Source organism: Stenella coeruleoalba (genome assembly GCF_951394435.1).
Source record: "Stenella coeruleoalba genome assembly, chromosome: 7".
Lineage (NCBI taxonomy): Eukaryota > Metazoa > Chordata > Mammalia > Artiodactyla > Delphinidae > Stenella > Stenella coeruleoalba.
This window is the reverse complement of record NC_137153.1, coordinates 91253632-91273189: the sequence shown is the minus strand read 5'-3', so window position 1 is coordinate 91273189 and position 19558 is coordinate 91253632. Positions and strand designations below refer to the sequence as shown.

Sequence of the window (19558 nt, the reverse complement as noted above, 5' to 3'; positions counted from 1 at the left end):
TTGATATCTGTGGGGGATTGGTTCCAGGAGCCTCTATAGATACCAAAATCTGAAGATGCTCAAGACCTTTATATAAGATGGTATAGTACAGTGAATACAAGTCAGGCTTCCATATCCGCAGATGCAAAACCCTCAGATATGGAGGGCTGACTGCAGTATATAAGGAAGAGACCTCTAAGGTGACAATGAGTGTTAAAAAACTTCTACTTCTCTTACTAATCAACACATAGTTAGAGGGCGCTCTTATTAGAAAAAGAGATTAAAGGAAGCACCTAGTAAGAGATTTTGAAGCTTTAAAGCTTCTAGAGCCATGGGAGGTTAACTCTGAAATGGGAGATTCAGGATGCAGCAATGCTGTTCAAAACTGAGAAAAGAGCATATTAAATGAGCCTGCTGAGAACATACTTAGATGTGTGTGTTCTCTAAAATGTAATTCTAAATGGTTGAAAATATAGTTAATAATTGCTAGGTATGTATAGTTTTAAAATGCAGGTTCATTCTTTTTTACACAAAGATATATGACCAGAAGAGTTCCCGCAATCATGTCTAAGGAGCAACAAGGCCTGTAAATAAAATGCCAAGATTCACTTGGTAGAAACACAGGCTAATTTTAGCCATAATACTCGGAAGAAATAAAGCTGCTGCAGTGATGTCCTGGCAACCTAAACTTAAAAAGTTAAGATGAAAGTCAAACAATATTAGATTAGGAACAATGGTTTCAACTTACTATTTTGCAAAATAGCACCATCTACACTTTGAAGCTTGAATGAAAGCAAACTGAATATGTCTGCCAGTTCTTACCTGTACCTCCATACTTGTCTGCCATGTTAATGTCAATGTCAGATTTTAAACTCAGCATAGTCCTAAGGACGTCATCACTGCCTTTCCCAGCAGCCCACATAAAGGATGTTCTTCCTTCAAGGTCTGAATCATCTTTTACTGAAGGATGTTTTAGAAACACTTTAACTGTTTCCTGTAAGAAAACTTCATTTAAAAATTTGAGACAAGAGAGTAGCATTTTCTTTGGTGAGAAAGCCAGTGTTATATGTGACTTCCACTAAGAAGCAAAGTATTTTTTCCTCTACTTTTTTTTTTTTTTTTTTTTTTTTTGCGGTACACGGGCCTCTCACTGTCGCGGCCTCTCCCGTTGCGGAGCATAGGCTCCGGACGCGCAGGCTCAGCGGCCATGGCCCACGGGCCCAGGCGCTCCGCGGCATGTGGGATCCTCCCAGACCGGGGCACGAACCCGTGTCCCCTGCATCAGCAGGCGGACTCTCAACCACTGCACCACCAGGGAAGCCCCTTCCTCTACTTTTGAATCAAATGAAATTATCTTTTTATGAGTAACGAAATTACAATTTCCATTGAAAGTAACAATCTTCTGTCCTTATACATTGGTTTTAGTTTTCATAGCACTTCAAAAATATAACCTAACTCCCTCATTCAACATTCTAATAATTGAGAATGATCATCCTCAATTAAGTTTAAAAACTCAACTGCAGAGAAGCCTAATACATTCTCTCACTGTATGTTTTGTTGCTATTTTTAAAAATAGTGCATTTATCAAATAATTATGGGTGGTTACTGAGAAATGCAGTGTTCAATTCATCTAAACAAATATTTATTCAGCATTTCCTACATTCAAGGTCCTTCCTCTATAGAATCATACAAAAATTAGGACCCTTAGTAATTCTAACAGTGTTTAACAATTTTAATGGGGGTTAATATTCATAGCATTTAAAATTGCATCTTTCCTCAAAACTCAGATGCTTACAAGCTTTTAGGAAGATCATAGAAACTTTTGCTTGAATGGAAATAAAATAGTTTCAGAAGAAAACAATTTCTGGAGGCTGTGAGTTGGCCAAAAATATACAAAATGTTGATGATCAGTATTTCAGAGCAAGAAAAAATTTAAGGGCTCATCTCGTCCAGCTCCTCATTTTACAGATGACATTTAGACTCAAGGTCATATAAGCATTGGTAGCAGTTAACAGGAGTAGAATGCAGGGTTAAATCACTTCACTCTTTCCACTGTAACACACACTGCTTCCTCGTCTTAAAACTAGATGTTGAGCTACTGAGGTATTACAGCTTAGTGCTCCTTAGGATCTAGTGTATGTCCTTATTAAGTAGATTTGAATAAAGAAATAAAATTTTGGGACTTCCCTGGTGGTTAAGAATCCAGTGCAGGGGACACGGGTTCAATCCCTGGTCCAGGAAGATCGCACATGCTGCAGAACAACTAAGCCCGTGTGCCACAGCTACTGAGCCTGCACTCTAGAGCTTGCGAGCCAGAACTACTGAGCCCACGTGCCACAACTACTGAAGTCCGCGCACTAGAGCCCATGTCCGCAACAAGCCACTGCAATGAGAAGCCTGCACACTGCAACGAAGAGTAGCCCCCGCTCGCCACAACTAGAGAAAGCCCATGTGCAGCAATGAAGACCTGATGCAGCCAAAAATAAGTAAATAAATAAATTTATAAAAAAAAAGAAATAAAATTTTAAAATGTTGGTGATTTGGGGGGTTTCTTTTAATAATTTGCAAACATTTCTTTGTTGAGTATGTTTTCTTAATGATGAATGTTTGCCAGGGTTTTATGGGACTGTCGTTGTTGATGATGTTTTTTAAAAAGAGAATTTCAACCTTTTGTGAATTAGTAGAGTCCCAGGAGATCAAGGGACTTGAAACTGAGCCTATAAAATTTGCATAATTATTAAAAAACTTAAAAAACTATTTCTGTAATTGGCAGATTGTCTAAAGCAAGTGTTTCTTTGAATAAACATCTATAATGTTCTAGCGATCTTTCTTACTTGCATTAGCACAGTTACTTAATTACTGGTTTCTGTACATAGGTTAAATTTGGAGTCTAAGACTTGGGTTCAAGATCTTGAGCAAATCATTTAATCTCTTGGAACCTTGGTTTCTTCATCTGTAAGTAGGGATAACATATCCTTTCATAGGCCTATGTTGAAATATGGATTGAATTCTGATTTCCATAGGTTGACTAGACTGGGCCAATTGGATTTCTTATCTATGTGTAATAAGAATGAACTCCTCCTCAAAAACTCTGTATTTTTCTGAGATCTTGGGAGATAATAGAAGATAATGGCTTACCAAAACTTTAGGTGATATATAGAATAGACTTTTAGGAATGCCAAGAAGAGGGATGATTGCTATAGTTGCTCTGGGTATCAGAGAGAAAGAAAAGTGGGAAAGTAAGATGTTTTCTCAATCCAAGAATTCAGTGTATTCAATAGTGCATTTGGGGAGGTCAGGAAGATGGAATTATACTATGCTGATGATAACATTCTCATAATTTAATGAAACCAGGTGTTTCACTATGCACTCTCATGTAGAAGGCAGCAAAATCCACTGTGACTGCGTTAATGTGTGCCTCTTTGGATGTGTCTCTAGTTCTTAGTGGCCACTCATACTCAGGAGGCTGAAGCAGCCTAGACATTATCATGTTGCTGGCTGGACTGAGTGACATAATGGATGAGAAAGTACTTTGTAAACTGTAAAGAGTGGCAGGAAGGAACTATTAATAATAGTTAATATCTTTGGATATATCAATAATTCATATTTTTGCTTTCTCAGATATACAATATACAAAATTATTAGCACAAATAATAATAACAATGAATGCTATTTCTTGAATACCTACTCTATGCCAAGTATTACACTAGGCACTGGTCATAAACTTTCTCTAATCCTTACAATAATCCTAAAAGAAAAGGTATAATTATTCTCATTTTACATATGAAGAAACTAAGATTCAGAGAGGTTAAGAACTTATGCAAGGTCATACAGCTAGCAAATAGCACAGTCAGGATTCTAGCCAAGGTCTATTTAGTTCTAAAGCCTTGCCCACTGCCTTCAGGACAATTATAGATTGCCAAACACTAGATTGTCTTTAGTGCCTTACAATTAACAAAAAAGATTAAGTACACTTGCAGTAAAGCAAAATGCTACACTGAACAGTTAAAATAAAAATTCTTTAAAACTTCCCACGTGACTAACAACTTTATAAAAATTCAGACTATCACCTGAATCAGAGAGTGAACAGTATGAGCAATTGTTAAAAAATAATTGCTACACAAACACACAAATGAGTACATGTAACAGTGTGAAACCTGAGTAAGGTCAGTGGATTATATCAATATCAATTTCCAGTTTATGACATTATATTATACTTTTGCAAGATGTTACCACTGGAGTGAACTGAATGAAGGGTACACGGGATCTTGCTGTCTTATTTCTTACAACTGCATGTGAATTTACAATTATATCAAAATAAAATTTTAATTAAAAAGAAAGATAATTGTCATGGTTTACTTACAGCGAAGTTACTCTGAGCTGCATAGTGCAAGGGTGTTGCTCCTTGGCTGTCAGATGGGATGGTTCCAGACTTATTTCTTTCTAAAAGGAGATGGACAATCTGTGTGTGGCCTGAAAGCAGACACAAGGTAGTTATCACATAAAAGAACTGATTCATTTATAATCTATTTAAAGGAAAGGGGTTAGAAAAATCATTAGCACATAAACCAGCATTCACAATGCCCAGTGCAGCCTCTTCTAACTTCTCACGAAAATACATGATTATGTAGCATAAAGGCAAAAACTTACAACACTAAAAACTTAATGCTTCCACCAGGAAGGAAACGACTAATTATAATAGCCAGATTGAGAAAAAACTGTATTAGGTATCAGCTCACTGCATCCCCTGGCTTCACCTTATAAAACTGCTCAAAAAAACAGAAGGCAGCACGTTAGAAGCCAGCCCATCTCAGCCATCGGTGTCCCTAGTCTCCAGGTTCCATTGCACCATCAATCAGAACTGCACAGTTGTCCTCTTCTGCTATTCAGGAGGACAACCTATAATACAAACTCTTGTGACCTCTGAGGCCTTCTATCCATCCCCTCTAACCTCCCTCCCCCAATTTTTTAATATCTAGGCAGTGATTTCAAATCCCAGAAAACAAGTGGGCAGGAATGATGAGGTGGTAGTAGAGAAACATGCTCTGCAGTACACTTTGGAGGATGTGGATGTGGTCTCCACAAGTGAAGAACTGTAGAAAGGATCAAAGAATAAATAAGCCTGGTAATAGTATATTTAGGAAACCTGAATTTCATACATGCCATTGCTTCAGCGTATAGGGAATGAGGCAATGAAGAAGATGCCACATTAGCAGAGCAAGAATACACTGCATGAAAGCCAGGCAGAAAAAAAGGAATTTGAGTGGGAGTTGTGCTCGTCTACCTGCTCTCCAGCTATGGTTTGAGATGGAGCTCTCCATAACATGAATGGGCAAAAACAGGATCAAAGGCAATCTATGCACATAGTCAATCTAAATATCTCTCTCTCTTTTTTTTTTTTTTGGTACGTGGGCCTCTCACTGTTGTGGCCTCTCCCGTTGCGGAGCACAGGCTCCGGACGCACAGGCTCAGCAGCCATGACTCACGGGCCCAGCCGCTCTGCGGCATGTGGGATCTTCCTGGACCGGGGCACGAACCCGTGTCCCCTGCATCGGCAGGTGGACTCCTAACCACTGTGCCACCAGGGAAGCCCTAAATATCTCTTGTTTGAAAGATAAAGAGAAAAATTCAGAAAAGGCTATACGAAAACATACTCTAGGACAGGGAGAAAGGAACACCATCAGAAAGAAGAAGAGCATACCTCAGAAAATGATCTAGAGAAGGATCCAGAGGAAAATTTCAGGCAACTGTTTGGCATCCTTGACTTTTGCAAAGAGATGGCCTCTATGAAATGAAACAGAATATCCTAAGAAGAGAATAATCTAAAATGAAAAGGTAATGGAAGGAGATAAAAAGGAAAAAAGCTGAGATAAAAAGAAATATGGATGAGAGAAGGAAATCAAAATATAACCTAAAATACAATCTATAAGAGGCAGAAAGAAAGCTGAACTTGTGAAACACAAGTCAATTTAGTGCTGTGGAGACAAATTTGCAAAGTCCTCCTAGAATGCAGAGGAAAAGGGATGAAACTGCACCTTGAAATGAAGTCTAAATAATAATTATAAATCTGACTATAAAACTGAATGCAATCATTTAAAAAAGAGATTATGTGTAATTTAAAAACTAAGTCCATAATAATAATGGTTTATTATAATTATTAATATTAATTAATAATTACTATCAGATTATATTTACAAATACCCAAAGAATGATAAGTGAAAGTGTGCTAAATTCCTCATTTTAAATAGATGGGAATCAATAGACACAGTTTTGCTCTGGACTCTGACTTAGGCTTAAAAATTTAAAAGTAACTACTAGTAGGACCTAAAAATCCTCCTAAAACATTAGGCAATTCAAAACCAAACAACAACGAATGTAATGCACACACCACAAGGCAGAAAACAAAGGAATCAGGAAAAAAACCAAAACACTAATAATACTCAAAGAGCAGAATAACAGAAGAAAGATCAAATTATACAATTTATAACAATGATTATCAGTGGGTAAAACTCCTTCACTAAAAGAGAAAGACTCTCAGATTGCCAAAAATCAGACACATACACATATATACTCTCTCATCTAAAAAAGTGATCCCCAAAAAGATTAAGTCAAAGGCATATCAGGAAATATGATGAAAAGGAAATCAAATATCATAGTATTAGCTCACACATAAAATTAAAGCCCTTCTCCAAAAAAGCAAAGGCATTGAATGTGATGATTATTTTATATTTACATTTGTCAACAAATGTGCATTACTTTTATAATAAAAATGAAAAGACACGATGTTGAAATTAATATATAACAGAGAATACATTTTATATTGCTAAAATTTAAGCATACAACAGAGGAATTTAGGTATAAAGTGCCACATATCAACTAAAAACTAAAACAATTAAATAGGAGGTGGGAGCTGACAGGGGGAGAGAAGCCATGGAAAATTTCCTATACTCATGCAGTTCCTCCTGCTGTTGATCCTTGGTTTCACATTCAACTCACCTAGTAAAGCTGCCCAGTGAAGAGGCGTTCGAAATAAGTTATCATAAGATGTTATATTGCAGCTTTCGTATGAGGTCAGGACATCAACCACTGTCACGTTCCCATCAGCAACTGCAAAGTGAAGAGGTGTTCGACCCTCATAGTCTTGCCAGTTCAGTAAAGACTCTGTTGGAGCAGCATCCTATTTTTAAGGAACCAGAGACATACATGGAATCCTTACTAAATCACATTTGACATAGTATTAACTGAGAAATTTTTGAAACCTACATATTCTCTCTCAGCAGAAGTGATACATTCAGAAAAAAAGTATACAGTCTAAATCTTTAAAAATTAAATTTCATATTTAACTATAAAAAGTACAGAAAAGATACAATAAACATGTACCATCTATCAATAGATTAAATAGGGATCAACATTTTGCCTAATGTGCTTTTTTTAATCTCTTACAGCTTCAGCTAAAGGCATATGTTTTGTATTTTTGCTTCATATATATACATCCATAAACAACAGTTAAATTTTGTATGTGTGTTTTCAGTATTTATACTTATGTATTATACCATACATATCCCTGAATTTTTTCTTTCAAAATTATACTTTTGAATTTTTAATTCCAACACAATACATTTGGGTATCTATGATGATACTAGTCCATTTGTTAAACCACAATTTAGTTAACCATTCTCCTACTGAGGGATATTTACATTTTTTCCCACTATTAACAATAATGCTGCAATGAACACGCTTCCTTTACATGTCCCTTTGTGGCACATGTGATTTTTCGCTAGCCCAGACACCTAGATGGGAAATTGCTGGGTTGAAGGGTATTTGTATCTTCAGCTAGTATTGTCAAACTGCTCTCTAAATGGCTGTACTAATTAACACATCCATGACGATGTGTAAAAGCTTTTATTTCCCCACATGCTGGTACATATTAACCACTTAGTATTATCAAACTTACAGCATTTTTCCCCTTATAGGTATGAAAAGCATTTCACTGATGTTTTAATTTGTATTTCTTTTATGAATGAGGTGCAGTTTTTTTAAAATCATATGTTTATCGGATATTCAGTTTAAATTGATAGTTCACAACATTTATTTTTCTACTGGATCTTTGTAGCAGATATGATGCATTGCTTAGGTCCTCCTTCAAGACTAAAGGACCTACTTCCCCAGCTGCTGCAAGTGCTGCCAGCAAATGACTTTCTACTGTCATCCTTTTGGAATTGCTTCAGCTAAAGAGAGTTACCTCACCCACGGTCAGGTCCCTTCTCAGATTAGGTCATATCTAAAGCCAAGCTCTCTTGTCCAAATTTAAGAACTCTCTGAAGGGCCATCCCAGATTTAGAGCTGTCTATACAGTCAGGCTATTTTACAAAAAAGAGTATTAAAGGTATTATAAACACTTCAAAAAAAGAAGTAGAATATTACCACAATGGTATTCTAGGGCCTTGAGTCTCCCAAGGACTTAGATGCATTTATAAGGGAGAAAAAAAAAGCCAAATCTGTGAGGAAATAAGATATTATGAGTGAGAATCATCCTCCAAAGACTTCAGATCTTGGAATTAACACATAAAGAATATAAAACAACTATCTATGAAACATGTAAGAAAATAAAAAATGAAATAAAAGGTGAGCAAGGAACAAAAATTCTCAAAATGATCAGGCAGGTCTGAAAAAGAACCAAGTAGAACTTTTAGAAGTGAAAATGTAATCACTAAGATTGAAGACTAAATGAACAGGGTAAACAAGAGATTGGATGCAGCTGAAGAAAGACCTGGCAAACTGGAAGGCAGATCTGATGTAAGTACCCAGAATGTAGTAGAAAGAGACAAGATGATAGAAATGTAAAAGAGAAGTTAAGAGACATGGAAAGTAAAATGGAAAAGTCTAAAATATGTATTCCTGGAGACCCCGTAGGCAGGAGTAGAGAGAATAAAAGAGATGCAATATTTAAAGAGATAATGGTTATATATTTTCCAGAAATGAGATGCAATAATCAGAATGTATACCAAACAGGAAAAAAAAAAAGGCACACCTAGACAAACCGTAGTAAAACTGTAGTATGCCATACAGAAAAATTTTAAAAAGCAGCCTGAGAGAAAAGATATCTATAAAGGGGTGACATAGACCAATAACAGGCTCTTCAAGAGGAATTAATGAAAGGCAGAAAGCAGCAAAATGACAGTCTGAAAGAGTTGAGAAAAGTAACTACTTAGAACTGTGTATACAGGAAAACTATATATTCAAGAGCACAGTAGAAATGTAGACATTCTTAACAAATAAAATCAGGGAGGGCTTCCCTGGTGGTGCAGTGGTTAAGAATCCACCTGCCAATGCAGGGGACACGGGTTCAATCCCTGGGCTGGGAAGATCCTACATGCCATGGAGCAACAAAGCTCATGCACAACTACTGAGCCTGAGCTCTAGAGCCCACGTGCCACAGCTACTGAAGCCTGTGCGCCTAGAGCCTGTGCTCCACAACAAAAGAAGCCCACACACTGCAATGAAGAGTAGCCCCTACTCACCGCAACTAGAGAAAGCCCATGCACAGCAACAAAGACCCAACACAGCCAAAAAAACAAAACAAAACACAAACAAATAAATAAGTTTATAAAAAAAAAAAATCAGGGAGTTTACCACCATAGATCTACACTAAAGGAAGTTCTAAGAATTATATTTCAGGAAGTAAGATAATAATAACTCTAGAAGGAAAATTTGAGACTCAAGAAGAAATGCAGAGCAAAGAAATTAGTTAACACACAAGTAGAAATAAATTTTCATTGTACAAATAAAACAATATCTTTTAAAGTCTAATTTGTGTGTTATAAGCAAATAGGACTAAATATTAGACTACCATAGCCTGTAAGTTGGAATTTGGGAAGGAGTGATTAGAAAACCTCAAAGAATATACTGATAAATATTCAAAATTAATAAGAAAGTATAGCAAGTTGGTTAAATATATAATTAATGGCCCAAACTATCAATTGCATTTCTATATACCTGCAACAACCAGTTAAATACATACCCTAGATACACTAGATATGCTTTTACAAAAGGTTCAGAGCAGCACTATTGTAAATAGCAGAGAACTGGAAACAGTTCCAAATGTCAGTCAATAACAGACTGAATAATGTGTGTCATTTAATCTTCATAAAATGGAATACTATACAGCAGTAAAAAGTAATATATTACAGCTACACACAGCAACATAGATAAAATCACCAGCTTAACACTGAGCAAGAGAAAAGTATGTTGCGGAAAAATACATACAGTATGATTCTATGAATATAAAATTCAAAAATGTTAAAAACTAAACAATATATTTTTTAGGGATACAAACACATGTCAAAACTATAATGAAAACCAGTGGAATGATAATCACAAAACTGAGGATAGTGGCTGACTCTGAGAAAGGAGAGAAAAGAACGGTACTGGGAGGTATCCAGGGAACTTCAATGGTAATGTACTTGGCTCCTCAACTCAGTGATGAGTACATGAGTATTTGTTGTTTCCTTATATATCTTAAATGTATTATATAAATATTCACTTACATCTATTTACTATTTAATAAGAGCAAGTATAAAACAAAGACAGGGATGATAAATATAAACTCAGAAAAGTAGTTGATAGGGGACAGGAATGGCACAGGGAGAGAGAATGTATTTGGAAACTGGTACATAGGAAAGTTCTGTTTGGTCTTAAATAACAGTATTAAAATGTTTTATTTCTTGGTGATGAGCTCACATGTTTGTTATACTCTTTTGCTTCATAATTTGGTTGTGTGTCATATAAATGCTTTTGCATATATTGGATATTTCATTATATATATATATATATATATATATGTATATAGAGTGTGTGTGTGTGTGTGTGTGTGTGTGTGTGTGTGTGTGTATATTTGGAAAGGCCATCCATTATACCCACCAGAATGCATCGCACTGTATGAACAGCACTCGGATCTTTGTGGTTGGCTGCCCAGTGAAGTGGGATCTTGCCTTCGACATCAGGAATTCCAATGTTGGAATCATGCTTGATGAGCAGCTTCACATGCTCAGGGTTATTGTAGTAGGCACTCCAATGCAGAGCTGTTTGCTGCAAAATTGAGAGATTCTCAAAATAACAGTAACTACAGTAACAGTGAAAACACAACAAACTCTTCCCAAACTTTCAGTGTGTGACAGGCACTGTCGTAAGAGTTTTATATATTTTATCTCATGTAGTCTATATCATGACAACTCTGGGAAATGAGTACTCTTGAATTTGCATACGACTGGTGAGGAAAGTTAAGTATGAAGAGGGTAAGTAATCTGCTCAAGGGTGTGAAGGTAGCAAGTGGCTGAATAGAGAGTTTAAACCCAGGCAGTCTGACTCCAGAATCTGACATCTTAACCATGGCAGGGATTTAGGTCATCAAGTACTAATACCTGATAATACTGAGAAAGAAAAACCCAGCGAAATATTTTATGAATAATTATCAACAAAGCAAGTGATCATCTTTTTTTTTTTTTTTTTTTTTTGCGGTACGCGGGCCTCTCACTGTTGTGGCCTCTCCCATGCGGAGCACAGGCTCCGGACGCTCAGGCTCAGCGGCCATGGCCCACAGGCCTAGCTGCTCCGCGGCACGTGGGATCCTCCCGGACCGGGGCACAAACCTGTGTCCCCTGCATCGGCAGGCGGACTTTAAACCACTGCACCACCAGGGAAGTCCCAAGTGATCATCTTGATATTGTACTAAGCACCTTAAGAATCTGATAGAAGGTTTATATTTTAATATCTACCAGAAAAGATCCATGCATAGGAAATCATGGATCTAGAATCCATTTTTTATATCAAAGGATAAATTTAAATTTAACTATAATTTTACAGGATAAATTGTTAAGATATATTTTAAAAATACAGCAACACTTGCTTTATTTTTAGATAAAGTTAAAAATGAACATGCTGAATTTGCCAATGTTGCTTTAAAAATCTCTTCTGTCATTCTCATCAACATACTGGTTTCTCTATTAGGAGAACTATTAATGAAACCACAGAGAAACTGTTTAGATATACTTTATACCTTGAGAGTAGCATTGTCATGAATCCAATCTAGAACGAAATCATTTAACACCAAGAACCAAGCTCAACTGTCACATTAAAAACTTTAAATGTTGGCATATGTGGTATTCATTCAAAGTGAACCTACAGGCGTCTAACATGTAGAGTTATTAACTCATTAATTTTTGTTTAGTGATAACTGCAGAATAAAAAAGTCACAAGTATCAAAGCAGTTAATCGCCTAAAACCACATTTTCAGTAAACAACATGTACAGTTTCTGTAGTTCTTTTCTTTTCCTATATTTGTTCTTTTTTAAAGAATTAATTAATTTTTGGCTGCGTTGGGTCTTCACTGCTGTGCGTGGGCTTTCTCTAGTTGCGGCGAGCCGGGGCTACTCTTCGTTGTGGTGTGCGGGCTTCTCATTTTGGTGGCTTCTCTTGTTGTGGAGCATGGGCTTTAGACACGTGGGCTTCAGTAGCTGCAGCACGCGGGCTCAGTAGTTGTGGCACACGGGCTTAGTTGCTCCACAGCATGTGGGATCTTCCTGGACCAGTGATTGAACCCATGTCCCGTCCCTGCATTGGCAGGCAGATTCTTAACCACTGCACCACCAGGGAAGTCCCTGTTCTGAATATATTTACTGAAATATATTATGCTGTTGAACCTAACAGTAAAAAGTTTGGGATTGCATTTTTTTACATCTTTGTTTTTTATTTTTCTAGTAATTCTTTTTTTTTGGACTGTGGTAAAATGTACATAACATAAAATTTACCATTTTAACTGTTTCTAAGTGTAGTGTTCAGTGGTATTAAGTACGTTCACATTGTTGTGTAACCATCAGTACTATTTATCTCCAGAATTTTTTCATCTTCCCAAACTGAAACTCCATACCCATTTAACAATAACTCCTAATTCCCACCTCCTCCCCGTCACCTGGCAACCACCATTCTACTTTCTGTCTGTATGAATTTGACTCCTCTAGGTACCTTGTAAGTGGAATCTTACAGTACTTGTCTTTTTGTGTCTGACTTGTCACTTGGCATAATGTCCTCAAAGTTCATCCACATTGTAGCATGTGTCAGAATTCCATTCCTCTTTAAGGCTGAATAATATTCTACCATATGTATATACTGCATTTTTTTAATCCAGCTGTCCATCAAAAGACATTTGGAAGGTTTGTGAGTCACATCTTTGGGCTATTTTGAGTAACGCTGCTATGAACATGGATGTACAAATATCTGTTCGCATTCCTGATTTCAATTCTTTTGGGTATATAACCAGAAGCAGATTTACTGGATCATATAGTAGTTCTATGTTTAATTTTTTGAGGAACTGTCATATTGTTTTCCACAGTGGCTGTACCATTTTACATTCCCACCAACAGTGCACAAGGGTTCAAATCTCTCCACATCCTCACCAACACTTGTTATTTTTGTTTTTTTGTGATAATAGCTATCCTAAAGGGTGTGAAGTGCTATCTCGCTGTGGTTTTTGATTTGTGTTTCTTTTGTGATTAGTTATATTAAGCATCTTTTCATGTGCTTATTGGCCATTTGTATATCTTCTTTGGAGAAATGTCTATTCAAGTCCTTTGCCAGTTTTTTAATTGAGTTGTTTGGTTTTTTGTTTGCTCACTTTTAATGTATTTTATAATATGATTGGTCTGTGACAGATTAGAAATTTAAAAAAAAACCGATCCTTCACCTCAGATGGTTTGAGACTCAGTGCTCTATGCTTTTGTCCTTCTTTCTTCTCTGTGGCTGCCTGGACTATGCAGATCCATTTTCCATCTCTCTGACTGAATAACCTCCCATCCCTGTTCAATAACAGAAGAACATACAAGGACTGGAAGACAGCAGGAAGTTCACAGAATATATTGGGGAAGACATGAAGCCCAAAGACAGTTGTAGCTTCTCAAGTGATTAATGGGTCTTGTGCTTTTTTCAGTGAAATATTTATTTATTTAGCCACTTGGCTTGTGGAATCCTAGTTCCCTGACCAGGGATTGAACCCAGGCCCTCAGCAGTGAAAAGACAGAGTCCCAACCACTGGACCACCAGGGAATTCTCAGTGAAATATCAGCACTATAAATGCTGTGAGTTAAGAATAATATTAATTTACAAGTTGTAAAATAAAGTTAAAGTTGATTTCAGAACTCTGGGTTATGTGAATGACTACTAAACAAAATCTAAAAGTCACATAAAGAACACTATGGGAGTGAAAATATTATTGAATATAAACCCAGTGAATGACTTATAAGAGTTTTAATTACATGAGAGTGCTGGAGTTAGCAAGACTCTATGATTAAGTGCCTGATGAAAAGGAAGAGGATGATTGCATTTGTCTAACTAAAGACCACATTTTTTTCCTGTAAGGAATGATCAGAGTGTTGACCAAAACAATGACCAATGGGCACACTATGTTAAAACTCAAGAGCAGGGAAGATAATGGACCCTAGTAAGAATGCCAGAGCAGATGTTAGAATCAAAATGAACTAATAATAATAATTTTAAGCTGATATTTATTGAGAGAATACTATGCACTGGGCATTGTGCTAAACACTTCATATATATCATCTCATTTTATCTTCAACAACCCTTTATCCCCTTTTTGCATATGAGAAAATTGAGGAATAGAGGAGTTAAGTAATTCAATGGACATAGAACAAGTGGTGGCTTTTACACTGAAACCCAAGAAGAATGATGCCTAAGCCCAGGCCATTAAAGCACTATCCACTTAGTTCATTACCCAGGGCATTTGGCCACCACAAATCTAACTACCTTTAGCAACTATCTTGACTAGCAGTCAAATACTGAGTTGGAGTTAGACAGGCCTGGTTTGAATTCTATTCCTGCCAATTGGATCTCGGGCAGAATTTTAATCTTCTTGAGCTTCAGTTTTCCCATATGTAAAAAGATGATACTACCCACCACATCTGGTTGCTGGGAGGATAAAATGACAGAATTTAAGTGAAATACTTTACTGGGGTGTGAGACTTGGAATTGTTCTACCATGCATGAGTGGTAATTTAGGCCTTCTTCCGTGAGATTTCACATCATAAAATAAAGCATTTGCTTTCTGCTCTATTTGTCTTCGATTTTGACAGTCCGTTACCTTGTTTTTATCCTGTGTATCCACTTCTCCTGGTGCCATAAACTTCAGCAGAAGCGCCAAACACTTAGGGCTCTTGTGCCGGGTAGTCAAGTGTAAAGGAGTCATTTCTTCTAGATCCTTCTGCATCCAGTTTGCTCTGCGTGTAAGTAAGAGTTTCATGAAACGATAATTTCCCTAAATAAAAAATAAGAGACAGTAAGAAGAAATTTAGTTTGGAGCCAAATTTTTTTTTAAATTTTAAAATGTTTTAAGCATTTTAATTATTCTGCTAGAATAATAACATTCAGATAAATTAATAAAAGGAAAATACTTATAATTCTATTACTCTAGCAATTGTTTTATTTTTTCACGTTTCTTTCCAACTGCTTTCTATATGCATTTAGTTTACTCAGTGGCTGGTCAATATTTCATTGTGTTAAGGCAAGACATTTTATTTAATCATTCTATTATTGCTTGTAATATTTTTTTAATAGAAAATGCTACAATGTACATGATTTTTCACATATTTTTTTTCCATAGAATAAATTATCAGGAACCAAATAACTGGGTCAAAGGGGTTTGTGCATTTTATGGTTTTTGGTGTATTTTCCAAATTGCTGTCTAGTTGCAACAATGTGTGAATGTATTAGTTTCAGCACAATCTGACCAGCACAGCACATATTATTTATATTCAAAGTATAATAACTTTGTGAAATAAGTAGAGATTTTAAACCCCAATTTACAGGTGAGGGAATTGAGATTCAAAGGGGTTAAATATTTTGTTCACAGTCATTTGGTTAATAAGGAAAAGGTGGTTAGCTTTCTTGATGAGAGCTATTTACAGGTACAACTAAGGTAGAAGCAGCTTCCTCAAAGTTCAGGTCCCAGACTCATCTGTTCACACAAACACCAACCCAGGAGTCACTGTAGGCTGCCCACTTGCAGGCAGTGCTCTCCACACCAGTTAAACCCTCCAATCTGGCAGAACCAACCCATCTGGAGAAAGAAGTTTAGTTACAAGGGCTAGAGTAATACACTGGTGGGGACTCAGGTCGACCATTTTATAGTATGTCTATGTGAGCTTTGAAACCCTTGAAAAATATTCCAGGGGCTTCCCTGGTGGTGCAGTGGTTGAGAGTCCACCTGCCGATGCGGAGGACACGGGTTCGTGCCCCGGTCCGGGAAGATCCCACGTGCCGCGGAGCAGCTGGGCCCGTGAGCCATGGCCGCTGACCCTGCGCGTCCGGAGCCTGTTTTCCGCAACGGGAGAGACCACAACAGTGAGAGGCCCAAGTACCACACACACACAAAAATAATAAAAATTAAAAAAAATTCCTTAGTTCTTTTACGCTCTTTCCTGAGATCTAGCTCCATATTTCCAATTCTGATTGGAGACTTCAATATACTTGGTATCACAGATATTTCAAAGTCAACATGAACAAACTGCATTGCATGATCAAGTTCGCTGTCTACTTCATGTGTATTTTCTCTTTCCCTATTCAAAGCGTAGTGGCAGGCAGGGCTACCTGTCTTTTTCATCTTCTGAGACCCTCTACATCCTTAACATTGTTGGAAATGTGACCTTTAAGTATTATAATTACAATGCATTAATGTTCTACTATCAGGAGCTATTGGTATTAGTAAGGAAGACATTTATTGATTGAGCAGGTTCCCCACTGTGATGCATGTGAGGCTCTAAGTAAGGCAAAGGGAACTAGCTAGAGCAACAGTGAGGTGCAGAAGGAAGAATGAGACTTGCCTGCTTGCCTGCAGGGGCAAAGACAGGATTCAACTCAGCTCCAGGGCTGGGGCAGAGATAAGGGAGAACAAGGCTAGGAAAAGGGTCATAAGGCTGTCTATACTAGATGGACAAACTTGGAATGGACTGAAAAACAAATGAATGCAGCTTATTTATTTCCTTTCAGAGAGGCTTTCCTTGACCACCCTAAGCAGAACCTATTTTGTTCTTCTTTATTGCAGTACCCTTTCATTTCCTTCATGGTACTTTCCCCAGTTTGTAGTTACATATGTTTTTATTTCCCTTCACTGAGATTTCCCTCATAAGCAGTAAGCATCATGAAGGCAGAGACTATGTTTTGTTGACCACTGTGCTCGGCATGGTTCCTGGCACATAATAGGTGCTTAATAAATATTACTTGAAGGACTGAGTGAATAAGAGGAAATGAAATATCTTATAGAGGTTTTTGTTTTTATTTAAAAATTCTTATTTACAGTTGCTAAATTAGATCATAACAGTTAATAATATTAACTCTCGGGGCTTCCCTGGTGGCGCAGTGGTTGAGAGTCTGCCTGCTGATGCAGGGGACACGGGTTCGAGCCCTGGTCTGGGGGGATCCCGTGTGCCGCGGAGTGGCTAGGCCCGTGAGCCACAGCTGCTGAGCCTGCGCGTCTGGAGCTTGTGCTCCGCAACAAGAGAGGCCGCGACAGTGAGAGACCCGCGCACCGCGATGAAGGGTGGCCCCTGCTTGCCGCGACTGGAGAAGGCCCTCGCACAGAAACGAAGACCCAACACAGCAAAAATAAATAAAATAAATTAATAAACTCCTACCCCTAACATATTAAAAAAAAAGAATATTAACTCTCAAATATCTGGAATTTGGTTACTATTACTTTTTAATGTTTTATTTATCTGAGCTTCATTCATAGTGGACATCATTTATCTGGATTTTCTGATTTCGCCCAATGCAAGTTTTTGAGAAGGTACTAAAATTTCCTCAAGAGGGCACCCTGCTCTAAATCTCTTGCCATCTTTTCTTTCAGAAAAAGAGAAAAATGCCCAGGAAAAATAAACATATGTGGTACTTCATACCAAAAAAATAAGGTTTGACCTTTCTGAGCATAACATTTCAAATATTACAGAATAATTCATCATGACTTTTAAAGATATTCAATCAGATAGTCATTGTGAATTTGAAATTTAGAGGAAATGGGAAGGAGAAGGAGGAAACTAGAATGTGTTAGGGGGTGGCTACTGACTTATAGACATAGTGCTTGGTATATTCACATTTCACATTATTCTGCAGATTCTACCTACAGAAAACATCGTACACCTCAGTAATAATCATTCATTCATTGAACAAACATCCATTGAACCTTGTTACAAAGCAGGAAGGAGTAAAATGTTTGTACTTTACTTATTACAAAGCTCTTTGACATAGATTTCATCTTTGCTCCTCACAGAAGTATCGTGGAAAATTTTTACATATCAGTTAAAGTATCTTCCTGTGACTCTAATTTCCTCATCTGTAAAACAGGAATAATAATAGTACCTGAGATTATCATGCATATGAAATGATAAAGGTAATCTCTGTACTTAGAACAGCACACAAAGCAAATGCTCAGGAATGTTTGCTAACTTTATTATGGACAGTTTTCCAATGTGGAGGAAGCAATAAAACATAAATGGTCAAGTGGAACCAAGAATGGCCCATGACAGAGGGCATGTAGATAGAAAGATCTAACTGAACATGGTATACATAGTTCAGCTACTGATTAAGGAGAAAACCAAGGTTAGGAACAGGTAAAAGTAAAAATAGTTGGAATGTTATAAATAATGGCTTTTCTGATTTTTTTTTACATTGAGAAAGATGTCTATACTCTACTTACGGATAAAGGTGATATAGTACCAACAAGAACATACCCAATAGGAATTTAGCTGGTACCCTGAGGAGGGGTCAGCTATATGATCAGGCCAGCTTCTTCTATTCCAAAGAACAGAGACACATCAGATATTACTGACGAATGCTGGGACTAGAAACAATATAATCCATTTGGACCAAGGTCAACCTCCTTGGTCTCATGAACAAGCATTTATTAAATGCCCAGTGTATGCAAATTCAATTCTGAGACTGAACAGAGGGGACAGACAACCTTTGAGCTAAAATCAGGAGAGTATTTTTAATATCAGTGGAAAAGAGGACAACACTAGTTTGAGGCAGCAAGCTATTTTGATAACCCCCTGAAGACTGTATGACCCTGGGGACACATGTTATAGGCTACTTTGTTTCCCGTAAAGTCTCCTCAATACAAAAGCAAACAAACAAAATGTCTAAACATTTCCTCACTATTGCTTGAAATTTGGACTTCTTAAGTTTTCAAGTTTATTATAGCACAAATACTTTGGGGATGATTTGGAAGTTAACAATTTAGTATCATATCTTAGGGCCACACAGAACATGATCCTGAGGTGAAGACTGTTTTGGAATTTGCTTTTATAATTTCTGACTGGGTAGGAAATAGTATAAGATCAAAAGAGATAATAGATCAAAAGAGTGTATATTCTTAAGAAAATTCCGGTGGTAAGTGAGCAGAAATGAGAGCTAAAGTTACAAAAAAGTCCTGATTTCATCACGAAAAGGACATTAACTCTGATATGATGAGGTCTATTATGCCAGCGAAATGTGAAAATATTTCCTAATGTCTCTGAAACAT

At 37.1% G+C, this 19558-nt stretch overlaps 1 protein-coding gene across 4 annotated transcripts in view; it reads right to left on the bottom strand.

Moving 5' to 3' along the window:
* INVS (inversin) overlaps positions 1–19558 on the bottom strand; it is a gene marked incomplete at its 3' end in the record, with an annotated part of 142460 nt that overhangs the window by 59883 nt on the left and 63019 nt on the right. For 3 of the 4 annotated variants that reach the window (XM_079927066.1, XM_079927069.1, XM_079927067.1), the window contains exons 4-8: positions 15128–15301; positions 10900–11067; positions 6976–7156; positions 4343–4452; positions 802–973 (exon numbers count right to left, since the gene is read on the bottom strand). In XM_079927066.1, the coding sequence (XP_079783192.1) occupies positions 802–973; positions 4343–4452; positions 6976–7156; positions 10900–11067; positions 15128–15301 (805 nt within the window). The remainder of the gene's footprint in view (positions 1–801; positions 974–4342; positions 4453–6975; positions 7157–10899; positions 11068–15127; positions 15302–19558) is intronic. The other variant, XM_079927068.1, reaches the window with a different exon arrangement.